Source organism: Ahaetulla prasina, chromosome 3, assembly GCF_028640845.1.
Source record: "Ahaetulla prasina isolate Xishuangbanna chromosome 3, ASM2864084v1, whole genome shotgun sequence".
NCBI lineage: Eukaryota > Metazoa > Chordata > Lepidosauria > Squamata > Colubridae > Ahaetulla > Ahaetulla prasina.
Genome location: NC_080541.1, coordinates 175261835 through 175285963, shown reverse-complemented (window position 1 = coordinate 175285963; position 24129 = coordinate 175261835). Strand labels below are relative to the sequence as shown.

Sequence of the window (24129 nt, the reverse complement as noted above, 5' to 3'; positions counted from 1 at the left end):
ACTGGACGGCACTGACCATCATCTTTAATTTTCCTCTGTGCAAAGGGAAGTCACCTGATCTGCAGGCAGAATCTCTTAGTTGCCACGTTTATTCCAAAACAGAAACCTTTCCAAAATACAGAGGGACTCACAATCCAACTTACTTTTGCAGTTTTCCTTGAGGATCTTTTACTGTGCCCCCCAAGATGAGTTCCTCTTGCCAATGCATGTATTTCCGGGAGAAGCCATGGCAGCCACCTGTGAGTTCAGAAGGGATATGTGGTTTCTGGCAGGAGCAAAAAGAAGAGAACGCAAAGTGAATATGCTATCAAAAAGTTTTCCATTGTAAGCAATAACTCTCTATACCCCGTTCCAGCTCTTGAAAGCTAAGAAACTACAACCGTTGAATCCCCAAGCAACCCTGTTTTGCTTAAGACTGATTATTTACTACAAATGTGCACAAACTGATTAACTATGGCAAACAAGGGTAAATGTTGCTCTTTGGCAAATGTCAGAGCCAAAATAAACCAAGAAATTATGAGAGGCAGCAAAACCTAAAAGAAAAATTATTAAGCTGGGCTTATGAGAGAGCAAAAGCTTTGTAGTTTTATATATTAAATACTAATTTATTTCCTAACAAGAAATCAGGCTAATTAGCTTACTTAACAAGGCAAATTAGGCTGAAAGTCTAGGGCTATCTGGTCCAGTGTTATTCCACAAGCCTTTTGGATGAGTGGGGATTTGAACCTGTTTGCCGAAAAGACCTTCTAAAACCACACTGTTCACACTTTAATGTATCTCTATCTATTCCATCTGCTTGGAGGTTTTCCATACATCAGCTATGAAAACAACAGAGCACCTGATCGGATGAAAAAAACAAATCCAAGTAAATGAGCATTGGATTCTATCTATCAAAACAAAGAAATATAAAAAATTCCAGTGATCGGCATGAATCATTCTACTCTACAGAAGCATTCTGGTTTTCTATGGCTGTGAAAACTGAGCAAACACATGCTGATTGTATTTGGTCAGAAATCATTCTAAATATAAAATCCTCTTTCTCTGTGCAAGCATACACACAGCCACAGATACTTGACCACTGGTATTTCTTTCAGACCTAAAAGCATATCTTTCCTTTTTTTTTTTTCTGTGGTGGAAAAAAAGGGAAACTGGATAGCCATAATGATAACAGTCTTCAAGCCAGGAAATGTGGAATTATGGCTGCCATCCCACCCTCCCACTCTCTGAGCCGGTCCTCCGTCACATGGCTACCAGTCTCTGTGTACATGTCTGTGTTCACACAGGCTGCCCCCTCCTCCTCTGCTCTCCAAACGCTGCCATGCTGCCATCTGTTCTGGGACACATTCCAACCCTGACCACCTGCTGGTCAGCACTTGCACTACGTCTGCCTGAATCAGCACTATCAGTCCAGTCTGAGCCTCCTTGGCACGGGGCCAGGCATTCCGCTTCTTTTAAGTTGGCCTCCCCATACCCTGAATAAGAAGGGCAAAGCTAATGAAATGGGGGACCTCACAGTTAGTTGTTTGGCCACACATTGCCTGAAGACATGTCTCTGGCCTTCAAGAAACTGCCATATGGTTTCCTACGAACATATATACATATGACAATGAAGTTTGTAAGTTCATCTCCTTGATTCTCTCCACTCAACCAAGAGAATCATCTCTCCTTAAAGCCAATCTCTTTCATTTTCACACATATAACTTAGTGTGCACTTGCAGTTATAGCAAACAGCTATGAATGAAAGAAAAAAAAAACACCCCAATCTTTTATTTGGATAATTTATTTTAATCAGTTGATTATTCTTACTCATTTTTCCCTTATGTATCAAAAGAATGCCAATTTTCAACTTCTTGCTGCTAATTTATAGGAGCCTAAATTTTAAAGTTCTAAATTCTTTGCATTGATGACAACTTTTGCATCCTTTCCATAAAGTATTCTATATTCTTTTTCAGTAATATTATAATGATCTACCTTTTATTTTATTTTTTTTAAATTACTAACTGGATCATTGTTAATATCTTGCTGAATCTTGTCAAATACAATCATAATGAAAAATAAGCAAAATATTACTTGGAACAGTAAACTATTTGCTGAAATCGCAATAAAAATAATGGCAATGGCTTTCCAAGATTAGCTGCATGTATAAGAATATTAGGACTATTGGAGGATCAGGTTTAAGAAGTGATAATGGAAGCTGATTATTGCGCATTAAAACATTGGCTTATATAGCCCAATTTGATACAATTCTGGATTTTGTACTGAATGCTTTTGGCATAGCCTTGTGCTTAATATGCAACAAACACTAAATATCAGAAAATGATAGTATTACAGAAGAAACAAAAAAGCTTAAAAAGATCATAATAAAAATTATTACTGAAATTGGAGAAACAGGGAATAAAAATCAGTATTTGATAAATGCTTTAAAGTTATATTTATATATTGTCAAAATACAGGAATATTACCCTGGTTGAATATAGATGTCACTTTTAAAACAGATTTCCCTACAGTGACTATCCTCTGAATAGCAGCTTCTCATTAGGAAAACCAATTTAAATTGGGGAAAACAGCATAGGAAAATGGATTAAATAGACGAACAATGAAGAAGTAAGCAATACCCTAACTGCCATACAACCTAACAACTCAACAGAAGAACCTCCAAGATCTACTTCCACCAACACTGACAGGGCAAGCATTAGAATATAAATGGAGAGCAAACTCTACTTCTTACTACCACTGATGTTACCTAGTTTGGGTAACGAAACGACTGCAAGAAAACAACCAATCTCAGAGAGCATCAAGAATCTCTCATTTCAATCCTGAGCAACAAATATTCTTTAATCCTTTAATGGATTAAATATCCCTCTCCCAAAACCCGACTCCCTCTCCTCTTTCAGCAAATTACTTTGGAAAAAAAATCAGGTTGGCTCCTATTCTCATAAATACACCAAAAATTGGGGGAAACTCACCTTCTGGCTTTGGCTGTTGGGAGCACTAGGAGGACACTCAGGGTCAAAAGGATCAAGGCAAGGCCTCTCCATATAAGCCTGGCCAACCTCTGCCTTATCCAACATCTCCTTGAATCCTTCCAGTGAGGCAAATTGACCCAGTTCCTCCATCAATTGAATAGGATCTAAGTTGGTCCACTGAATATCCCGCCGGCCCCTGTAGAGACAAAATGCTGTAGATTAATAGAATTCAAAATGTATCAATTGGCCCTACATACTGATATCGCTTAAAGTGGTGATACCTCTTAAATTCATGCCCACCTTTTAAATCTCTCCAACCAGTGGTGGAATTCAAATTTTTTTACGACCGGTTCTGTGGGCATGGCTTGGTGGGTGTAGCAGGGAAAGGATACTGCAAAATCTCCATTCCCGCCCCACTCCAGGGGAAAGATACTGCAAAATCCCCATTCCCTCCCCACTCCTGGGGGAAGGATATTGCATAATCTCCATTCCCACCCCACTCTGGGGCCAGCCAGAGGTGGTATTTGCCGGTTCTCCGAACTACTCAAAATTTCCGCTACTGGTTCTCCAGAACCTGCCAGAACCTGCTGAATTTCATCCCTGCCTCCAACCCTCAAAGCTACATCCATTCTGGCTGGTACTGGACATCCAAAAACAGGTGCTTAAAGGTATACAGTAATAAATCATTCATCCTGGTTATGTGGGAGAATTCTACTTTAGGATTCTGAAAGTTTTTAGAACTGAAAAAAAGAGTTTTGAAAAATATAAAACAATAAATGTCCACTGAGGATGTGTGTGATCAATTAAGTACTAATTAACTGTTGGGAATGGAAATAAAAATTGAGTGGAGTTATTGGAATATTGAATGAGAAGCATTTCACACTACAACATCATGCTGGAAATCTTTTTGCATTCCTTCTATTATCCTTTTCTTGCAGTGAAAAAGTCATAAAAATGTTACAGAGTTAAACTTTAAGTAGCTTTTTGCCTCTAACTGCCTTACAAGAGTTGCTACTGATTTTGCTTATTGCTGATCTTAATTCCATGGTTGGATTTTAAGGAACATTTTTAATCCTTTGTTATAAAGGAGAAATGCATTTTAAAATCCAATTATTGGAGTGTTTAGATTAGTATTTTTTTTTTTGCAAGAACAGCAGCAACAGTTCAGTAGGCCAGCTATTATTCCAAAGAGAGTTCAGCTAAGAGGAAGCTGTAGAGGAGAACATAATTGCCTTGACTGGCTGCAAAAGACTTATTTAGGGATAGGGGGGATTTGTGGAGGGTTTGAACAGGCCTTCATTCCCTTTGTCCTCATATGTTAACAGGATCAGGCATGCTGCTTTCCTTTTGCATGTGGCTTGGAGAGCCAGTTCTGAAGTACCGTATTTTTCAGACTATAAGACGCTCTGGACTATAAGACGCACTTAGTTTTTGGAGAGGAAAACAAGAAAAAAAATCTGTCTCTGCCTCCCAGCAATTTGCAAACAGCAAACAGTCCGGTCAGCTTCAACACGATCTGATTTAGCATGAGCAGCTGATTGGGGGTTGGATCGGCTTCCCGGAATACCAACGATCAGCTATTCCAGTCTGTGTGGATCACCGCTGCCTATAGCCATCTTCGCACGCCCCATTTTTTGCCTCTGCGCATCCCGTTTTCGGCCTCTGCGTGCCCTGTTTTCAGCCTTTTCCAGGTGGCGGGGATTGCTGCTGCTTAACGCCACCGAATGGGACGTGTGGAAAAAGGAACACATGGGGGCCAAAAATGGGAAGCACAGAGGCCAAAAATGGGGCAAGTGGAGGTGATGATGGGCGGTGGTGATCCCCGCAGCCTGGAACAACTGATTATTGGTATTTTGGGAGGCCGAGCCAACCGCCAATCAGCTGCTCGTGCTAAATCAGGCTGTGCTGAAGCTGACCAGGCTGTTTGCTGCAAGGAGGCAAATTGCTGAGAAGGGTAGGGGCTGTCGGGTGGACGGGGCTTCGTCGACATTCGCTCTATCAGACGCACAGACATTTCCACCTACTTTTGGGGGGGAAGTGCGTCTTATAGTTCGAAAATACGGTAATTGGACAGTTGCTTCCTGGCAGGAACAGAAAATGCTGTTATGCACAGGGATGAGAACATGAACCAATTCACTTATTCGAAAGAAAAAAGAGAAATTTTCAATAGGAATGGAGAGGAAAGAGAAGAATTCTGCATAGGAGAAATGTTGTATATGTTCATCAAATGTATCTGTATATAGAAACTGCAGTAAGTATGGATAACCATACATTGGCCTCTATACACCCAGCATAATTATCCATATTTTTAGCAGTGGGGGCACCAGCAGACATAAACAGAACTGCTTGTTCCCTTCTACATCAGAATTCAAACAAATACTGACAGCGTGTGATCTGAATGGGTCCCTGATCTTGTCTAGCCCAAGATGGAAGATGTTATTTACACAATTCTGCTGATGTACTGATTATTCTAGTGGAATCTTCCATAAATTGGTGTCCTGGATAATAGCTTCTGCAATTTACCAAATAATAACTGTTGGATAGAAAAAGAGTTGAAGTCCCACTACATCTAAACAGCACAAGGTTAGGAAGGCTGTCCCATCCATCGCTAGTACCCTTATCCACATCTGCCCTATTTCTGCTATGGGGCAACAACTAAATCTATTGAAAAGCAATGAGAGGTGGTAAGCAACAACAACCCTTTTTGAATGAATTTGATCATCTTTTTTTAAAGCATAAATGTTTTCATACATCTCTCTTCCAGTAGAAGTAGTTCTGCACACGAAGCTTGGAAACAAATAACTATTGGATTTCAGGGTCTGTAATAGCGTAATGTGGGATGTGGGAATGACCTTGGCAGACTGGGCCAAGAAATACTGTCTAGGAAACAGTCAGATCAGATAAGAGGCAGCACAGTCTGCAGCTGTCTAGTGCGTGGGACAAGAATCTCAGAACACCCTCTCTAATTTCTTGGGGTGTAAAGGGAAGGGGAAAATTGTACTTTCAGACTTGCAAGATTCTGAAATCTTGCAACACACACACATTTATATATATACAAACATATACAAGTAGTCCTTAACTTTATGACAACTGAACCCAAAATTTCTGTTCTTAAGTGAGTTTTTCCCTATTTTATGACTTTTCTTCTCAGTTGTTAAGTGCATCACTGCAGTTGTTCATTTACTAGCATGGTTGTTAAGTGAATCTGGCTTCCCCATTGACTTTGCTTGTCAAAAGGTCACAAAAGGGGATCGCGTGACCCTAGGACATGGCAACCACTTAGTTGCCAAGTGTCTAAATTTTGATCAAGTGGCCATGGAGATGCTGTAACAGTTGTAAGTGTGGAAAATGGTCATAATTCACTTTTCTCAGTGCTGTTGTGACTTGAACACTCACTAAATGAACTGCTGTGAGTTGAGGACTACCTGTATGTATTTTAACATTTTGGCACTGTAAGAGCAAAATATGTTCCTATTTAATAGCTGCCCAGCTGAAAGATGTTAGACTTTATTTCTTTCTCATGCAAAGCTGGCAGCTTCATGTAGGTTAACCTTCCACAATGTGGTGTCTGCCAGATGAATTGTGACTGAAGTTTTCAGAATGTTTAATCAGTGTGGCTTATCTGAAAGACTACAGGTCAGGGAAGGCTGATGCAGATTCTCCCAGCCAGATTGTCTTGTCTGTTAGCCAACTTCTGCAAAAAATAAGAAGTCAGTTCTTCTCCCTTCTGTTAGTTTGTTCAAAACAAACATAATCTCTCTTCAGAGCCTCCTAAAAAGTGATTTTCCCTCCCTAAATCTGTAGTGAATTCTTTAGTGTTTTTCCCTGCTTAAGGTTATTATGTAATTATATAATTTAACTTTGAGAATCAAAAGGAAAAGTGACAATAATATTAATAAACACTGATTATTAATAAATGTTTAATAAAACGGTGTTTTCTGAGATCTTCAACAAGAATAGTGAGTTGTTTTTTAATAGTAATGGAAAAATACTAAACTCAAAGATGGGAAAGTGATGAAAACTCAAGCAGGGTAAATCTTGTCATGGTTTTGGCAGAATCACCCTCCAATCACTCATGAAATCTCAGATCCCAAGGAGTTTCCTCCTTGCTTGATTCCCACATTCCAAACAGCCCAGCTCCTGCTCCTAAAGAGAGCTTCTTTTATCTGCTGTTTCTTGCTTCACTGAGCCAAGTCCAGCCCTTTTGTTTTTCCATAGATTGCTGCCTTTTGTTCTCCGAATTTTCACTCCCTTTGCGTTAAAAGGAGAAGGGGGGGGAGACAGAGAGAGACCCTCAACTGAACTGAAGCGGAAGCTGGAGCAAAAGCTCCCCCATTTCAGACATTAGAAGAAAAACTTTTGGGTACGTGTGTATGTGTGCGTGTGTAAAATATTTAAAGAGTAAGAAGTAGGATATAAGAAAGGTAAACTTGGGAACCAAAAGACAGGTGCAAAAACAAGGCTTTGCGTTTAGTCCTATTCATTGTGGTGATTGGTCAATTGTCCTTGTTGTACCAGAAGTGTAATATTTATGAAAATCTACTTTTTTAAAACAAAAAAGGAAGGTTAAGGATATTGTAATCAGGTGGTTCCTCAAAATCCAAAGCATGGTAACGTTCCTAGGGGTGAAGAACAAATCTCGTCTTGTTGACCCAAAAGAGACAGTAATCATGTCATCAACATCCAGTGCAATGAAATCAGGTCCTGTTCTGCTTACCTTGGATTTGTGCTGCTACTGAGTAGCAGCACAAAACCCTAACCCTAACCCTAACCCTCTGCATAAGCCTTCTGGCAGTTGGATGCTGTAATCCCTCCCTCTTTATGTTTTTGTTTTAGAAATCTGTTTTCTCCTCCTTTACTCACTCTCACTGTCCTCTTCCACTCAGCAGCAGACTGAATAAAGCTACTATTCCATTTGTTGGGCAACTTGGAGCTTTCAAAGTGTCATTAGCATGAGAATATGTGGTGTTGCCATTTGCTGACAAAGCATAAGTCTCCAGGGCCCCTTTCAGACAAACACACTTGTAAACAGAAAGAATGCCGGTAATTGTCCCTGGCCCTCCCCCCTCCCTCCCACTCCCCTCTAGAGGGCTGGTCTCCACAACTTCACTCTCCCCCTCCTTCATCTCCCATTTTGTACACCTTAATAGAAACATAATTGCAAGGAAGTAGAAGTAATAAAACAAAGCAACCGAGGCCAAAAAATTTGGAGAGGGGACTGATGACAACAAGTGGTAACCCCAGCCCCCTTTGATTTGGACTGGGAACAGAGAGCAGACCTTGGGACTTTAGCTGTATTCTCAAAATATTTGACATAATATTTCTATGCTGTCATCCATAGATTGCTATCTTCTTGCATTGAAAGCAGGTGAAAAAGGATAAGCTATATTTCCTGTTCATGTTTTGTTTCATACAAAAAGAAGGTAAATAGTAATACTATCAGGGTAGACGGGAGCTCTTCCCCTATCCAAAATAACTTCAAGAAAGAGGATACTGAAAAGCTTTATTCCTGATATATCTGCCTTGAGATCACTTAGAATGACCACTGCTTCCTTATATAAGCAGTGATCTTGAATACATTCTGTCATGTAGGTACCTAAATATCTTGAAGGCACCAGATGCAAAGGGAGCATTATTTAAAGTTGTCAAGCAAGCAAGATAATAGAAAACTATTATCAGACAAGGATTTTATGGTTATCTGTGCAAGAACTCAGTGAAGGATAAAATGTTTTCAAAGGAATATTTCAAAAAGATCCCCTTTCCAATATCATCAGCTAGACTCTGCTCTATAGTCTGCCCAAACTAATCCAGTCTTTCCCCTAAGGTGTTCAGAATAATTGAGTTTGAATGTTGTGCCTGAACAGTACACTTAATTTAAGAGCAAACCTTTGCAAAGCTCTCTTTATGCGTCTGGGCTAGAGCTCCCAATATCCTAGCCTCCAAATCTTAGCCTATGGCCATTCCTTATCGTAAATATTCAATGAACCCTTCCCTTTTTAAATTAGTGATCTCAGTTCAGGTACGCTGTCCATCCTTATTGGGCATTCCTTAGCAAATAGAATCCTGTAATACAGTAAACTAAGAACTGACAATTCTATATTTAAATTTGTACTATTTACGAACCACCAGGGAAGTCTCCATTTCCTAATTAACTTTCAATAATATACCCTTTGATATTAAAGTACAGACAGTAGCAGCTCACTGTTTAGGGGAGGAAGATAGCAAGAAAGGGAGGAGATTAAGGGAAATGTATATAACAGAAAAATGGTATGCAGATAGCCAGCACCCTCACTAATCTTCACAATGACAATGTGGAAGTAGATTGCATGGCAATTTCCTCTATCAAACTCTGATCATATAAGTTGGTTATCATCATTATTGTGATTATGTAAGGTAAGTGCTTTAAGTGTTTAGGGAAAATGTTTCATAATACCATATTATGAATAATATCAGCAACAACTTTCTCTTTCTTTTTGGGTTTCCCCAAACTTCTTAGCCTTGTCAATTAAGATCGAAGAGTTGGCTTCATATTTAGCATGTGGTACGGTATAAATCCTATCAGTTTGGGTTCATTCTACTCAATACATTGAAGAAATGCAGAAAGGATCAATTAAGCAACCAAATTAAGTTTGTTGCAGAACCCAGCTACTTTATTAGCTGAGGGATTCTTTGAAAGAAAATACTTTTAGTAATATTAAACAGAAACATTTAATGTGACAAATGGGAAATGAGAATTGGAGGAGGATAAGTATTATTGCTTTGCACAGCTCAATTATTATCTTATGAAAAAACAAAGCAACGATGGCCAATCACATCACATCACGTCACATCTTTTCATCAGAGTAATGAAAGGTAAGGGAAAAAACCTCTAGTCATAATATTCAGTACTTAATGAACTGTACCTTTCTCATTATGGCCGCAGAAGGGAGGGACAGAATGACATAGGGAAAAAAAGCAGATACTTACGGTAGATAAGCAGACCCTCCTTGTAGTTTGGCACCATCCCAGAAACAATCCAGTGGAGTCACAACAACACAGGGGAAGAGCTTCTCAATCATCTGGCAATAAAAGGAATAATAATCATGTCACATTAAATATAAATTCATGCAGCCAGTTCTCATATGTATATGGGGATTCATTCCTCTATTTTAATCTGTTAACATTTTCTTCATTTTACTGCATACCTGACTACTTATTCTGCAATCTTTTCCCTACTATTACTAAAATCTAAAAACCTGTATTGATTTTTTTTGGGAATAGAAATTTGCTCTGGGAACCAAGGAGAACCATCTTAAATACAAAGTCTACAATCCTAACAACACCTTATTCTGTAAGATATTGAAAGCCAAGTCCTAGCATTGGCTAATCAATGGGAAGTGTTCACTCTAAGGATAGCATCCTGGCTTATGTGACAGTAATTTGGTGACCTTGTACAAAGGGTCAAACACTGCAGTTTCTTACAGTCCAAACCTGAGGAATATAAAATTAGCAAAGATCAGGCACTGCTGAAAACAAAGAAGGACAAAATAATTTTTCCTACTCCACAGAATGGAATGGAGATAGAAAAATCACAGGTAGCTGATATCTCGAATAGAGATAAGTGAATGTTATTAGAATAAGAAATCCAGCGTATTAAAGAAAACCAGATCTCTGAATCCAAAAGGATGAGTTTAAAAGCTGCTCTTTTGTGATGGCATTTTAAAAAGATTCCACCTATCCCATAGTAACCTCAAGTTCACCTCTAGCATCTACTCCATTCTCCAGTAAAACCAGTAATCCTCCAAGGAAATTACACTATTCAACAAAGAGATCTTCCCACATGTTTTACCTCCTTTCTATAGCTACTACACAATGTTGGGACAAAGGGGTTGCTGTTGTTTTTTTGTTTGGCAGCTGCATACATATTTGCTTTAGATCAATGTTTTTCAACCTGGGCGACTTGAAGGTGGGTAGACTTCAATTCCCAGCATTCCCCCAGCCAGCTGGGGAATGCTGGGAGTTGAAGTCCACCCACCTTCAAGTTGCCCAGATCGAGAAACACTGCTTTAGACGCTTAGGAAGACAGGTCTGTGAAACTGAAAATAGTTGGCCTTTGGAGGTGGGTAAAATACATTGTATTTTACCCACCTATACACCTATACATTGTAAGCCGCCCTGAGTCTTCGGAGAAGGGCGGGGTATAAATGTAAACCAAAAAAAAACAAAAAAAAAAGTCTTCATGGATGTGTTTGTTTGCAGGGTCCTAGTGAATCATTTCCATGCATATTTTAGCTTTATTATTATTATTTTTTAAAAAGAGCATAAATAAAAATAGACATTTTGATGCTGGGATATTCTAGAGGCCTCAGATTGGAGCCTGGGGGACCAAATGGCTGGGAAGTGGCTCACCAGGCTAATGCAGCCTGTTATTAACACACAGCTGCCTGCAATTACAATTACTGCAGGCTCGAGTCCCACCAGGCCCAAGGTTGACTCAGCCTTCCATCCTTTATAAGGTAGGTAAAATGAGGACCCAGATTGTTGGGGGGGCAATAAGTTGACTTTGTATATAGATATACAAATAGAATGAGACTATTGCCTTACACAATGTAAGCCGCCCTGAGTCTTCGGAGAAGGGCGGGATATAAATTCAAATTTTAAAAAAAATGCACACATGAGTCATCAGCTCTTGTTGTAAAGCTGATATATTCCCTCATATACTCACCCGTGCAATCATTCCATTCTCAATTATTGGGACACCTGATTTGTAGCATATTTTGTTGAGATCCCATGATCTAAGAGTAAGAGCAGAGATAGCAAACATCAGGAAATCAGGAATTCTGGGAGAGAATTGTCCTAACTAATACAATATTTATATGAAGATATTTAAATGAGACTTCAATATATTTCAAGACAATAAATTTCTGAACATCAGGTCTTGGACAGAAGACCATAATTTGTATGCCCTATTTATGATTTTGTGGTAGCATATAGTTAGTAAGCGACGAAAACAGAATACTGAATTAACTAGATCTTGGTTTCATCCAATGACAGGTAATTTTGCAGACCAAGATTGCTTGTGGCTCCATTACCACAGACAATGCAGTTCAAAGGGTCATAGAAAAGCCCAACTACTTTCCCAGTTGCCATTAGCAGGTAGAAATTTATTTATTATTTGTTTGTTTGTTTGTCAAGTACATATTAGATAATATATATAAGTATAAGCATGAATTGAATACATAAAATGAATACAAATAAAGGGAACATTAGGATGGGGACGGTAGGCCATCCGCCAATTGATTTGCTGCTGAGTAAGGGATAATAACAGATATTCTGACTTTCTTGTTGGTAAGTTAATCAGCAAGTCAGCTAATCAGCAGGCAATGAAATGGTTGATTCTATATCTAGTAGTATGCTGGAAAAAGGAGGAAAATCTCATGGCTTCTTTTTTTCCTTCAGTGAACCTACTCAAAATTAGGAGGAGGAAACCAACCATCTCCAGCAGAATTGCTGAGAGGAAAAGGATGGTGCTACCCAAACAAACAGTAAAACTGCTGATTTCCTGCAATGGAAAAACCAGAGATCTGCAAGTACAATTACAGAGGAGAGGAGCTTCTAATCTAATGAATGAATGAAACCACTCCAACAGAAGAGATCTTATTATTAGCGTAATACAGTTGCTCCAATTTCAGGCTTACTTTCCAAATAGTAAGACTTGCACTTTACTAGCAGCCAAAGCAGCTTCAAGATGCATTTCCAAGGCATCTGGAGTTAGGATGTTTTCTCCTTCCTGCTTGGGAGTTTGTATTAGCATCTGGGATGTGTAGAGAGATTCTTCACCAAGCTTTTCTCTTGTGTATCGGAGCTCTTGGCTGACACGACTGCCCTCTGGAGAGGGAGAGAGAAAAAAAAGAATGGAATCAATATACCTTTCTCTTATCTCTGCCACTGTTAAATCAGCTTTCATATTATCATTAATCAAGATATTAAAATTGGGGATATGTTCATATCAAATGCAATTTAGTTAAAGTTTTACATACTACTACTTAATTTTAAAAGTAATCCTCAACATGTAACTATTTGGTTTGTGACCTTCTGAAGCTAAAATAGCCCTGAAAAAGTGACTTATGACTGGTCTTTGCGTTTATGACCGTAGTAGCTTCGCCACAGTCATATGATCAAAATTTGGGTGCCTGGCAACCAGCATGTATTTACGAAGGTTGCAGCATCCCAGGGTCATGTGATCATCATTGTGGCCTTCCCAGCTGGCTTATAACAAGCAATGTCAATGGGGGATTCGTTTAAAGACATGATTTACTTAAGAACTGTAGTGATTCACTTAACAACCATGGCAAAAAAGGTTGTACAATTGGGCACAACTCACTGTCTTGTCTAACAGTGGAAATTCTGGTCCCGATTGTGGTAATAAATCAAAGACTACCTGTATTTTTTACATATTCAAGATGAATAGTTCAGCATTTTTCTCATGCTCAGACTTAAAATACAGATTCAACATTCTAATATATGTCATAGTAAAAGACTTGAGCCATTCACAGAGAGCATCTGCACCAAGTACCACACTGTCGTATTACCACACTGTCATTCTTATTGGATATCCTTGCTGATTACTAGGATCACTAATCTCAGCCTGCTGAATTGTCCAATAAATTCCACAGTTTTACCGATGAAATCTAAATCCTCCTAGGCAGTTTTACGACTTTCATAAAAAATATCTTGGTTGTTTTTCCCTGTTTACATAAGCAAAGTTTATCAACTAACTAACTGAAATACTTCAAGTCAGTTTAAATCAATTTCATAATCTCTCTTAAAACAAATCCTGCAGATAAGAAAAATGTTTTCTCTAAATTTTTCCCACATTGCACTTTTACCAGTCTTTGGGCTCAAGCAAGCTTTCTCTCTCATCTCTCCAACCCAAAGCCTGTTCATTGCAACTTACAGCCATGGTTGCCCCATTTGGGAAAGACTTGGATTGTAGTTTTTAAGTAGAATTTATATGAAGAAAATCTGATCCGATAGTCAGGCTTCTTTGTTTAGTTTAGTTTAGTTTAGTTTATTTACATTGCTATACCGCCCTTCTCCGAAGACTCAGGGCGGTTTACAGCCAAGTTAAAAAGACATATACAAAAATTAAAATACGCTATTTCAATTTAAAAATCTGATTCCATTGGCCGAATATTAAAATAACAAGTAATAAAACCACCCATTAAAATTACCCTTAGGCCAACCCTGCTCGGTGAAACAAAAAGGTCTTGAGCTCACGCTTAAAGGCCCGGAAGTCGGGAAGAAGGCGTAGCCCCAGAGGCAATTCATTCCGTAGGGTAGATGCCCCCACAGAGAAGGCTCTTGGCACCCTGAGGAGATCCTCTCTGTGAGAGCGCACAGGTCGATGGGAGGCTATTGGCGGCATCATGTAATGTCAACAATATCTGACTTTCAAAAACAGACAAATACATAGCATGTTTTGAAAATGAGGAGAAAACAGTTATTTTTCCTCTTTCTTTTTTTTTTTTACAAAATGTAAGGATATGTTCATTAATCCAGGAATTGCTGTAGCTCAGTTGGAACTACTGATTGACTGAAAATCTTTACACTTGCCTGTTGGCCAGCTGGAAAGATTCATGGTGTTCCTTGCCTGATTGTAACATTCTGAAGTCAGCAGGAATAACACTAACTGCACGAATGACTTCACAATGCTTTGAGAACTTGGAGAGTTGAAGCAGTAACATTAAAAAGTGCTAACAATGGAGCTAGACTGAAATACATGTTAGTTCTGTTGAATCCTGAAAGATATAAGAGATGTGCTCAACTCCCATTCTTCTTTGAAAGCAATGGATGGGGAAGAAAAATAAACACACCAGCTTCATGGCAAGGGGCTGCAAGAATGAAACAGCTGGATCAAGCAGATCCAAAACTGGTTCTGATTCACTCCTGCCCCAAAATGGGACCTTCTGTTGGCTACCACCACTCCACCTTTTCATCTGCCAAAGAATAGCAGATACTTACATTATGATGGAGTTGCCTGAGTGATGCTTTTATCTGTGAAGACTCAGTAACTCACAGTCCTAATGTTTTCCAGCTATCCAAATTAAGGGATTGGGATTGCTTTTAACTGTGTAATTAATTAAAACTGTGTAAAATAAACAAATTAAGATATGGGTAACATTAAATGGCACCTAGCCTTTTACATTTCTAAATTTGACAAATGTAGTTTCAACAGTTATCAACTCCTTCCATTCCTTTCCAATTATTTTTCCACTAAAATTCACCTGCCAAATTGACTTCCTGCATTGTGGAGGATCTTCCTTCTAAAGAAAACTTTGGACAAAAGCATAATGCAAAGTAGCAATTTCTGTGGACTGGGCCTAGGAATGTGTAAGAAGCACTTGCCCCTTACAGATCTTCCACAACAGATTTCAACTTTAGTGGTTGTGATGTTTTCTGTTTTTGTTTTAAATAAAAGCATAAAAGTGTGGGAAGACAAGTAGACAATAGAGAAGATGAACTTGATGGAGAGTTCCATCAAGTTCCATTACCAAAGTAACAAAAAGAAAAACATTGCTTGAGATTAAATTATGAGAAAGATTACAAAAACACCTCCGATTAAACAAAATCTAAAAGAAGTAAGAGGGGAAGCACAATCAGACTTGCACAATTATATTACTATAGGCAATATAAATAAAGAGTTCTGTGGACTCTATTTCTTAATCTGGTTTACATTGTAGAGTAGCAAGAAATCTTAGATATGCAGAACACAATGTGGCCATTAATTTTGTGACGTAGAAAATTGACTATTTTACATTGTACTAGTGTTTCAAGATTCACCGAAATGATATAAGAAATGAGAGTTTTTATACTGTAAAGTGAAATACTTCTTTGTACCAAGAGAGGTACAATGTACCTTGAAACTGTAGAAAACTTTAATGGTGACCTACTAGTTGATTCTTCTTTTTGTCCATCAACTTCACAAATAAGTAGCCTCTTAATCATTCTTATGTCAAGGTACCTAAAAGTTAGTACAGGCAGCCCATTTCGACCCCAGACTAGGTACCCAAAACTGTGCCATTCCAGTATTTTATTTCTTTAAAAATAGACAGCTTTCAATGATACAGCTTTGCCCTCTCCGAAATAACTGTGTGAGAGCAAAAGTTAAACAACTCTAAATTGTAATCTTAAAACACTTCCCCTCCCAAACTGTCTGAAATTGTGCTGCCAATCCCACTTTGCCACCAGATTTGAAGAATTGTGGGGGTTGAGATTTTTTTTAAAGATGAAAGTTGCCTCCAGAAACTTTCTGCTTTTTTCCCCATTCTTAATACTCCTAACAATCCATCCCACACATTCCAGAAGGGTGATAGCATTCCCTATAGTTTTCCATCTAATTAGGACAATGAGTTATAGCCCAAGACTTGAGAAGTTGCAACCCTCCATTGCTCTCTCTGTAGTCAATCCTCTGTTCGGCTCCCTGGGCCTTAATATTTTTTTAAATACCTTCTTGAGATTTGTAGCTGGTGGTTTCAGCTATGTGTCTTTGAGCAATTCATTCCCCTTTGACTCTGCCTCCACTCATATCAATCACTTACTGGGGAACAGAGCAATACCATTTCTGTTGCTTACCATTAGCAACATTGCTGGCCTTCTTCTAGATATTTCCATAACAGTGTTAATTTCTCCAATGAAGTAACACATGTACAACCAGGTACTTCATCTCAAGACAAACATGATGACTCAGAATAGAAGCAACACTGCTCTCTTATCCTGCCACTAGGCTCAAGATTTGCTGCATTGCATCTTAACGAAAGGTGGGGGTGAGAGGATGTCTGCTGAAACATCTTGCCAATTTATCACAGAAACTCATGAATATCACAGATGAGTCGAGAACGTATTTTGAAACACAGTGAATTCAGGCTGAGAAATGCCCAGGTCACTGGTCTTATTATCATCCTGCACAAACTGAGTGCAGCTGGCGCAGGCATGTATCGTCCGTGGCTGCATGATGCTTGATGTAAAAGATGAAAATGGACAGGTAAGGCAGTCTTTCAGGACTATTCAACTGACTGTTCCATCTTCTCCTTAAAATGCAGCTCCCTCATAATTCTTCCCATGACTCCATTTTGAAGATATTATTTTAAGCTACTTCTTATAGTTATAAAGCTATATTTCTTCACTTGGCTATAAAATCAGTTACTTTAGGGTACAAGCAACTTTATAGTCCTTTTGTAAATCCACTTTATTATTTTAAAGGGACTGGCCTCCAATTCAAAGCACCCCCACAAAAATGACACATTTTCCCACTTACATGTCTAATGCTCTGTTTTCTAGACAGTTAGAAAACACAAACACACATAGTAGACACAATTCAATTGTTAAAATGCTACAAAAGCTGTTAACAGAATGTCACAGATAAAGCATTTTTCTAATTAAAGTTAGATTATTCAAAAAGAGAAATATTACACATCCTCACTACCTACCATTTTTAGGGCTCATTATTGAGTATGAAAACCGTATTGTGAAAAAAATAAAAATAGAAATTACGATGCAAGTGTCCCTTGTGGTAGAGCTACGGTCACAGCAAAAGTCTTAAATCTTGCACTAGAAAGACCTTACTAACAATCAAGTTGCTACCTAAATATCTAGATCATTTACAGCAAAGATTTTTGACCACTCAAGTTTTCATAATCAGGGCATTTAACTTTGGCATAACTTTTAAAAAACATTTTTAGACTTAACAACTGAAAATGAGGACATTAACAAAACCATAATTGGATAATTACTTTGGGCTAATGTTGATCTAATGTTAGAGGATTCTTTAACAAGGATTATGTATCTTCCAATTAAGGATAGCCTATGTTTTTCTGGTAATCTCATTGCTGAAGAGCTACTATTTTGTGACTTCAGTATAAACTATAATTCTAATACTGTAGTTTGCATTAGCTGAATTCTCTCAAAAACACTCCTAGGATGCCAGTAAGGGAGGCAGTCATGCCAAGGAACATAGGGAGGGGAGAGACATACTACGTCCTTCTAAGCTGGAGGGGAAGCATCAGGCTCAGAATCCAAACCATTCCAGGCTGTTTGGGAGGCAAAACACCAGGAGTTATCCTGTACTATGCTGATCTTGACTAGGCCACCCAAGAGGAAAACCACACATGCAAAACCAGAATTTGAGGAAGGGTGGAGAATATGTTCAGCCCAAACTTTAAAGCCACAGGCAAAGATGGATCCCAAAATTTAAAAAGTCCATCTTGATGGGCTTTAAGTATAGAGTCTCATTAACAACTGCCTGGATATGGTTTTATGTTGTACAATGGCCAGGGCAAAAATAAGCATGGAGAGAGATTGGCATGCACACAAATCCCTCCCTTTGGCACAAAAACCTGGCTTAACTTTGCCCTTCTCATTATCCGCACTGTAGAAAAACTCCTGAACTGAACTAGCCTTGTTTGTGCTCTGTCTTAAGTGACTAATGGTGGTTTAAGAGACACTAGGGGCATTTATTTCTTTATTACACCCTTTGTAGTAGAAAATGTAGAGTATCTGCAAATGTTGTGAAGAGGAAAGAGGGGAGCTCTTCTTATAATTAAGTTTAATTTAGAACAGGAAAATCTGAAGCTTCAAAGTGAATTGAGGAAGCCTCAAATTCCAACACCTTAATTAACCAGGGAGCAGCATGAAAAGACAAGGCAAACAGAGATGCTGCCAAGTATGCTTATATGGGACACTCTCCTCTCTGACAGAAAGGGAGTTAAACTAGGAACTGTCAGTCATTATACAACCCCCGCTTCCACATCTGCTTCTGTTCACCTCCCCCTATACTGAGAGAACTGCTTTGTTTGATGCAAAATTGGAAGAGGAGGTTCTAGGATCCAATGAGGTAGCAACAGTGAGCATGTTAATGAGAAGCCCTATGCAAATTCTTTTTTATTCCAATTAACAAAGGGAGCCCTCTCCTTTTTCATGCAAAAGATTCTCTTCCCTCATGATCAAACCTCAATTGTATTTCTGCTGAGTATTAGATTGGATTATCTCTCATTCCTCTTCCATACATTGCACACATACACACAGGAGAGATATCACAACCCATTCCCACAGTCTCTCAAAAATTTAGTTTCCTCATACAAGAGAAGCAGAGACACAAATATTACGCATGTAAACTACAGACATCCTGGATCCCAACTGTGCAGTGCATCCCAACTGTGCAGTGCATCCCACAGGATTTGTACCTAGATAATTTACTTTTACAGACTTAGTGCAAGAATCTGTTTTGAAATCTTGCTTGCTATCTATAAGGCTGCAGAGAACAGTATTGTTAGATCATACACTATTTTTCATTCTTGCAAAACCATAGCACACCACACTCTGTTGTGATTCATTATATGGGACTATTATGTGGTCATTCACAGGAGCATCCTAAAAGATTCTGGGACAACCCAATTAACTATCTTACCTAGCTGAGAAATGGACAGTTTTAAAACTGAATTGCAGATGAGATCAATTACCTGTTGTTGACAAAAGCAGTGTTTCAGTTAACACTATCTTTCTCCTATTTTTCCTCTTGGATATAGCAAAGCCACTTCTCGAGCAGTGAAACTTCACAATTATCCCTATAATTATAGGTTATTGAATAAATTGCTGGACACCTCCTCTTTTCTGGGTGGGCCACCCAAATGAGTCCCCCTAATAGGCCCTCCTGTTTTGTTTCCAAACCACTTATAAGAGTCCAATTTAAAAAAGATAGGTTTGGGTTTTTGTAGTTATTGGTCTGCCTGGCAAGGGAAACTGAAGAGAAGAACAGGGAATACTGTAACCTTACAAACATTTTTTGCTATTGAGTACTAAAACATGGAGTCTTAGAGCGCAGGATCAGATGAAGGTCATTAGAAGGAGACTATCTCTGTTACTCTTTTACAAGCAGGCAGAGAAATTCAGGTAGACATTTGGCAATTAAACTGATTGCTTTGCTGAAGTTTGTTTTAATTAAGGCTGGTATTATTTCCTTTTGATTAAATTGTGTTATTTTTCAGTTGTAATTCTGTTTATTTGTATTTTAATAGTGCTAAGCCTCCTTGAGCACATTTTTGGCATATAGGCGAAATATAAATGTCATATCTAAACAATGAAAATAATCAATTGGCAACTCTTCTCCAAGAACACATGTGAAATATTTGTGTGTAAGTATAATGATCATATCTAGATTCCAAAACTCCAGATGACAATTGCATAGCAACTAAAATACAAGAACATTTGCTGGTATATAATAGCTGCTTGGATTTTTATAGCCCAAATATGGAAGACCTAGTGTAATTTACAGTAATTTAGAACCACAGCATAGGCCCAAGATTTAAATCCTTTTCCATAACATAGTCCTCATTCAGAGGACAGTGGTACCTTGGTTCCTCAATTGTTTTGAAACTCACTGAATTTGGTACTCAATGCATTTTGATGTGAAAATTTTGTCCTGGTAATCATAGTTTGCTTGGTACTCAATGCATAAACTAGAACTTATGGGTGTTTGCTGCCTTGTGGCTCATTACATTATTTGCTATGGGAAAATTTGTTTGGTACTCCTCATTTTTGGTACTTATTGCACCTCCTGGAACCAACTAATGATGACTATCAAGCTACCAAGGGACTATCAAGGGAAGTGGTGGGACACGGTGGCTCAGTGGCTAAGATGCCGAGTTTGTCGACAGTTCAGCGGTTTGAATCCCTAGTGCCGCATAACGGGGTGAGCTCCCATTACTTTTCCCAGCTTCTGCCAACCTGGCAGTTCGAAAGCATGTAAAAAATGCAAGTGAAAAAATAGGGACCACCTTTGGTGGGAAGGTAACAGCGTTCCGTGCGCCTTCAGCGTCGTCATGCCGGCCGGATGACCACGGAGACGTCTTCGGACAGCACTGGCTCTTCAGCTTTGAAACGGAGATGAGCACCGCCCCCTAGAGTCGGGAACAACTAGCGCATATGTGCAAGGGGAACCTTTACCTTTACCTTTTTTATCAAGCTACCACTGTATTTCTCATTTCTAGATCGCCCAGATTCCTTTCCCTGCCACCTAAAAAGGTTCATTAAAAAGAAATAATGTCCAATCACAGAGTATATTGTTCCACACAACCTAGTTTTTGGTTAAATTATCAGAGCTCTCTTAGCTCCTGCTGAACTTTTCCTGTGCACCAGCAGGCAGGAAGGACATGCACCATAACAAATCGCAGGGCAGTGAGTTCCTGGGAAAAATAAACTCTTGCAAGTCACTTTGGGTTCTGAGCTTTAGATGGTATGAAAGAACTAATGTTCTAGTCAGAGACACAGAACACTTTTTATTTTCCTTGGGTGGATTGTTGGGGAGCCCAGAAGTGGTGAGGGGAAATCTCATGCTACAAATATGTACCAACCCAGAAAAAATATGATTCGAATGTCCCAAAGACTAACATTTTACTCTAGAAAGAAAAGCTATTACTAAAAATGAAGATGGGACTGTTAACATGTGATAAGCACTAATATGTGCCTATGGTTCCCAGGCAACAGATTTGGAAGAAAGGAAATGTATCTTAATCTTTTCAAATATTATAATTTTAGCATTGGAAAAATTGCTGTATTTCCCGAGAAAGGAAAAAAAATCATCAACACATCTCCCAGTTTAAAAGTGCAAGGAAACTCAGTGGGGAAGCTGGCAGGAAGTCAGAACTCACTCCCACTCCCACTGCTTTTTTGCCCACCCAAGGTTATTTATTTCTCTTTTTAGAATAGAATAGAATAGAATAGAATAGAATAGAATTTTATTGGCCAAGTGTGATTGGACACACAAGGAATTTGTCTTGGTGCATATTCTCTCAGTGTACATAAAAGAAAAGATACGTTCATCAAGGTACAACATTTACAACACAATTGATGATCAATATATCAATATAAATCATAAGGATTGCCAGCAACAAGTTACAGTCATACAGTCATAAGTGGAAAGAGATTGGTGATGGGAACTATGAAACAATTAATAGTAGTGCAGATTCAGTAAATAGTCTGACAGTGTTGAGGGAATTATTTGTTTAGCAGAGTGATGGCCTTCGGGAAAAAACTGTTCTTGTGTCTAGTTGTTCTGGTGTGCAGTGCTCTATAGCGTCGTTTTGAGGGTAGGAGTTGAAACAGTTTATGTCCAGGATGCGAGGGATCTGCAAATATTTTCACGGCCCTCTTCTTGATTCGTGCAGTATACAGGTCCTCAATGGAAGGCAAGTTGGTAGCAATTATTTTTTCTGCAGTTCTAATTATCCTCTGAAGTCTGTGTTTTTCTTGTTGGGTTGCAGAACCGAACCAGACAGTTATAGAGGTGCAAATGACAGACTCAATAATTCCTCTGTAGAATTGGATCAGCAGCTCCTTGGGCAGTTTGAGCTTACTGAGTTGGCGCAGAAAGAACATTCTTTGTTGTCCTTTTTAATGATGTTTTGATGTTAGCTGTCCATTTGAGATCTTGCGATATGATAGAACCCAGAAATTTGAAGGTTTCTACTGTTGATACTGTGTTGTCAAGTATTGTGAGAGGTGGAAGTATGGAAGGGTTTTTCCTAAAGTCTACCACCATTTCTACGGTTTTGAGTGTGTTCAGTTCCAGATTGTTTTGGTTGCACCACAAGGCTAGTCGTTCAACCTCTCGGCTATATGCGGATTCGTCATTGTCTCGATTGAGACCAATCACTGTTGTGTCATCTGCGAACTTCAGTAGCTTAACAAATGGATCATTGGAGATGCAGTCATTGGTATACAGAGAGAAGAGAAGTGGGGAGAGCACACAGCCTTGGGGGGGCCCTGTGCTAATTGTACAGGTATTTGATGTGATCTTGCTTAGCTTCACCTGCTGCTTCCTGTTTGTTAGGAAGCTTGTGATCCACTTACAAGTCTGTTCCGTACCTGTAGCTGGTTTAGCTTAGTTAGAAGAATGTCTGGAATGATGGTATTGAATGCTGAACTAAAGTCTACAAAAAGGACCCTTGCATAGGTCTTTGGAGACTCAAGATGTTGTAGGATGTAGTGCAGAGCCATATTAACAGCATCATCTGTTGATCTATTTGCTCGGTATGCAAATTGCAAGGGGTCTAAGAGCGGATTCGTGATGGTTTTCAGGTAGGAAAGCACTAGCCTTTCAAAGGTTTTCATGACTACAGATGTTAGAGCAACTGGTCTGTAGTCATTCAGTTCCTTGATGGTGGGCTTCTTCGGCACTGGGATGATGGTAGAGCGTTTGAAGCAAGAAGGAACATAGCACATCTCTAGTGATTTATTGAAAATATGGGTGAAGATGGGGCCAATTGGTCAGCACAGACTTTTAAGCAAGAAGGAGTTATCTTGTCTGGGCCTGGAGCTTTTCCTGGCTTTTGTCTGTGAAATAGGTCCTGCACTTCCTTTTCTGTGATCACTAGGGGTTGTGAACCCAATGAAATGGGGTCAGTTGTAGGAGGCTTGGCTGTTGTTGGTGTGTCTGAGATGGGGGTTGTGGAGATAGGTGGCTGTAGTTTCCTTTCAAACCTGCAGTAAAACTCATTCAGGTCATCTGCCAGTTGTTGATTACCTTCAGCCTGGGAAGGAGGTTTGCCATAGCGGTGATATTTTTAAGAGTTTTCCACATGTTTGCTGGTTCATTTGCTGAAAATTGATTCTTTAGCTTTTCAGAGTAGCTTCTTTTGCTGCTCTTATCTCCTTGTTAGTGCATTTCTGGCCTGATTGTACAGCATTTTATCACCTTTTCTGTAGGCTTCCTCTTTGGAATGTCGTAGCTGCTTAAGTTTAGGTGTAAACCAAGGTTTGTTATTACTGTGTATTCGCAAGTTCCTTGTAGGTACATAGGTCTTCACAGAAGCTGACATATGATGTTACAGTATCTGTGAGTTCATCCAGGTCTGCAGAGGTATCTTTAAAATATTCCAATCAGTGCAGTCAAAACATGCCTGTAGCTTTAATTCTGATTCCTCCGTCCAGGTTTTCACTGATTTAATTATTGGTTTTATGGCTTTAAGTCTTTGCCTGTAAGCAGGTACAAGGTGAATCATGCAATGATCAGAGTGTCCTACAGCTGCACGTGGTAAAGACCGATAGGCATCTTTTAGTGTTGTGTAGCAGTGGTCTAGAGTATTCTTGCCTCTGGTGGGACAATTGACATGCTGAAAGTATTTTGGTA

General features: G+C 39.1%; 1 protein-coding gene across 1 annotated transcript in view; it reads right to left on the bottom strand.

Annotated features, from left to right (window-relative positions):
• The window catches only part of PTCH2 (patched 2), a 104179-nt gene that overhangs the window by 19655 nt on the left and 60395 nt on the right, over positions 1–24129 (bottom strand). The window contains exons 5-9 of the mRNA XM_058174725.1: positions 12644–12833; positions 11671–11740; positions 9933–10024; positions 2967–3162; positions 144–265 (exon numbers count right to left, since the gene is read on the bottom strand). Coding sequence (XP_058030708.1) covers positions 144–265; positions 2967–3162; positions 9933–10024; positions 11671–11740; positions 12644–12833 — 670 coding nt within the window. The remainder of the gene's footprint in view (positions 1–143; positions 266–2966; positions 3163–9932; positions 10025–11670; positions 11741–12643; positions 12834–24129) is intronic.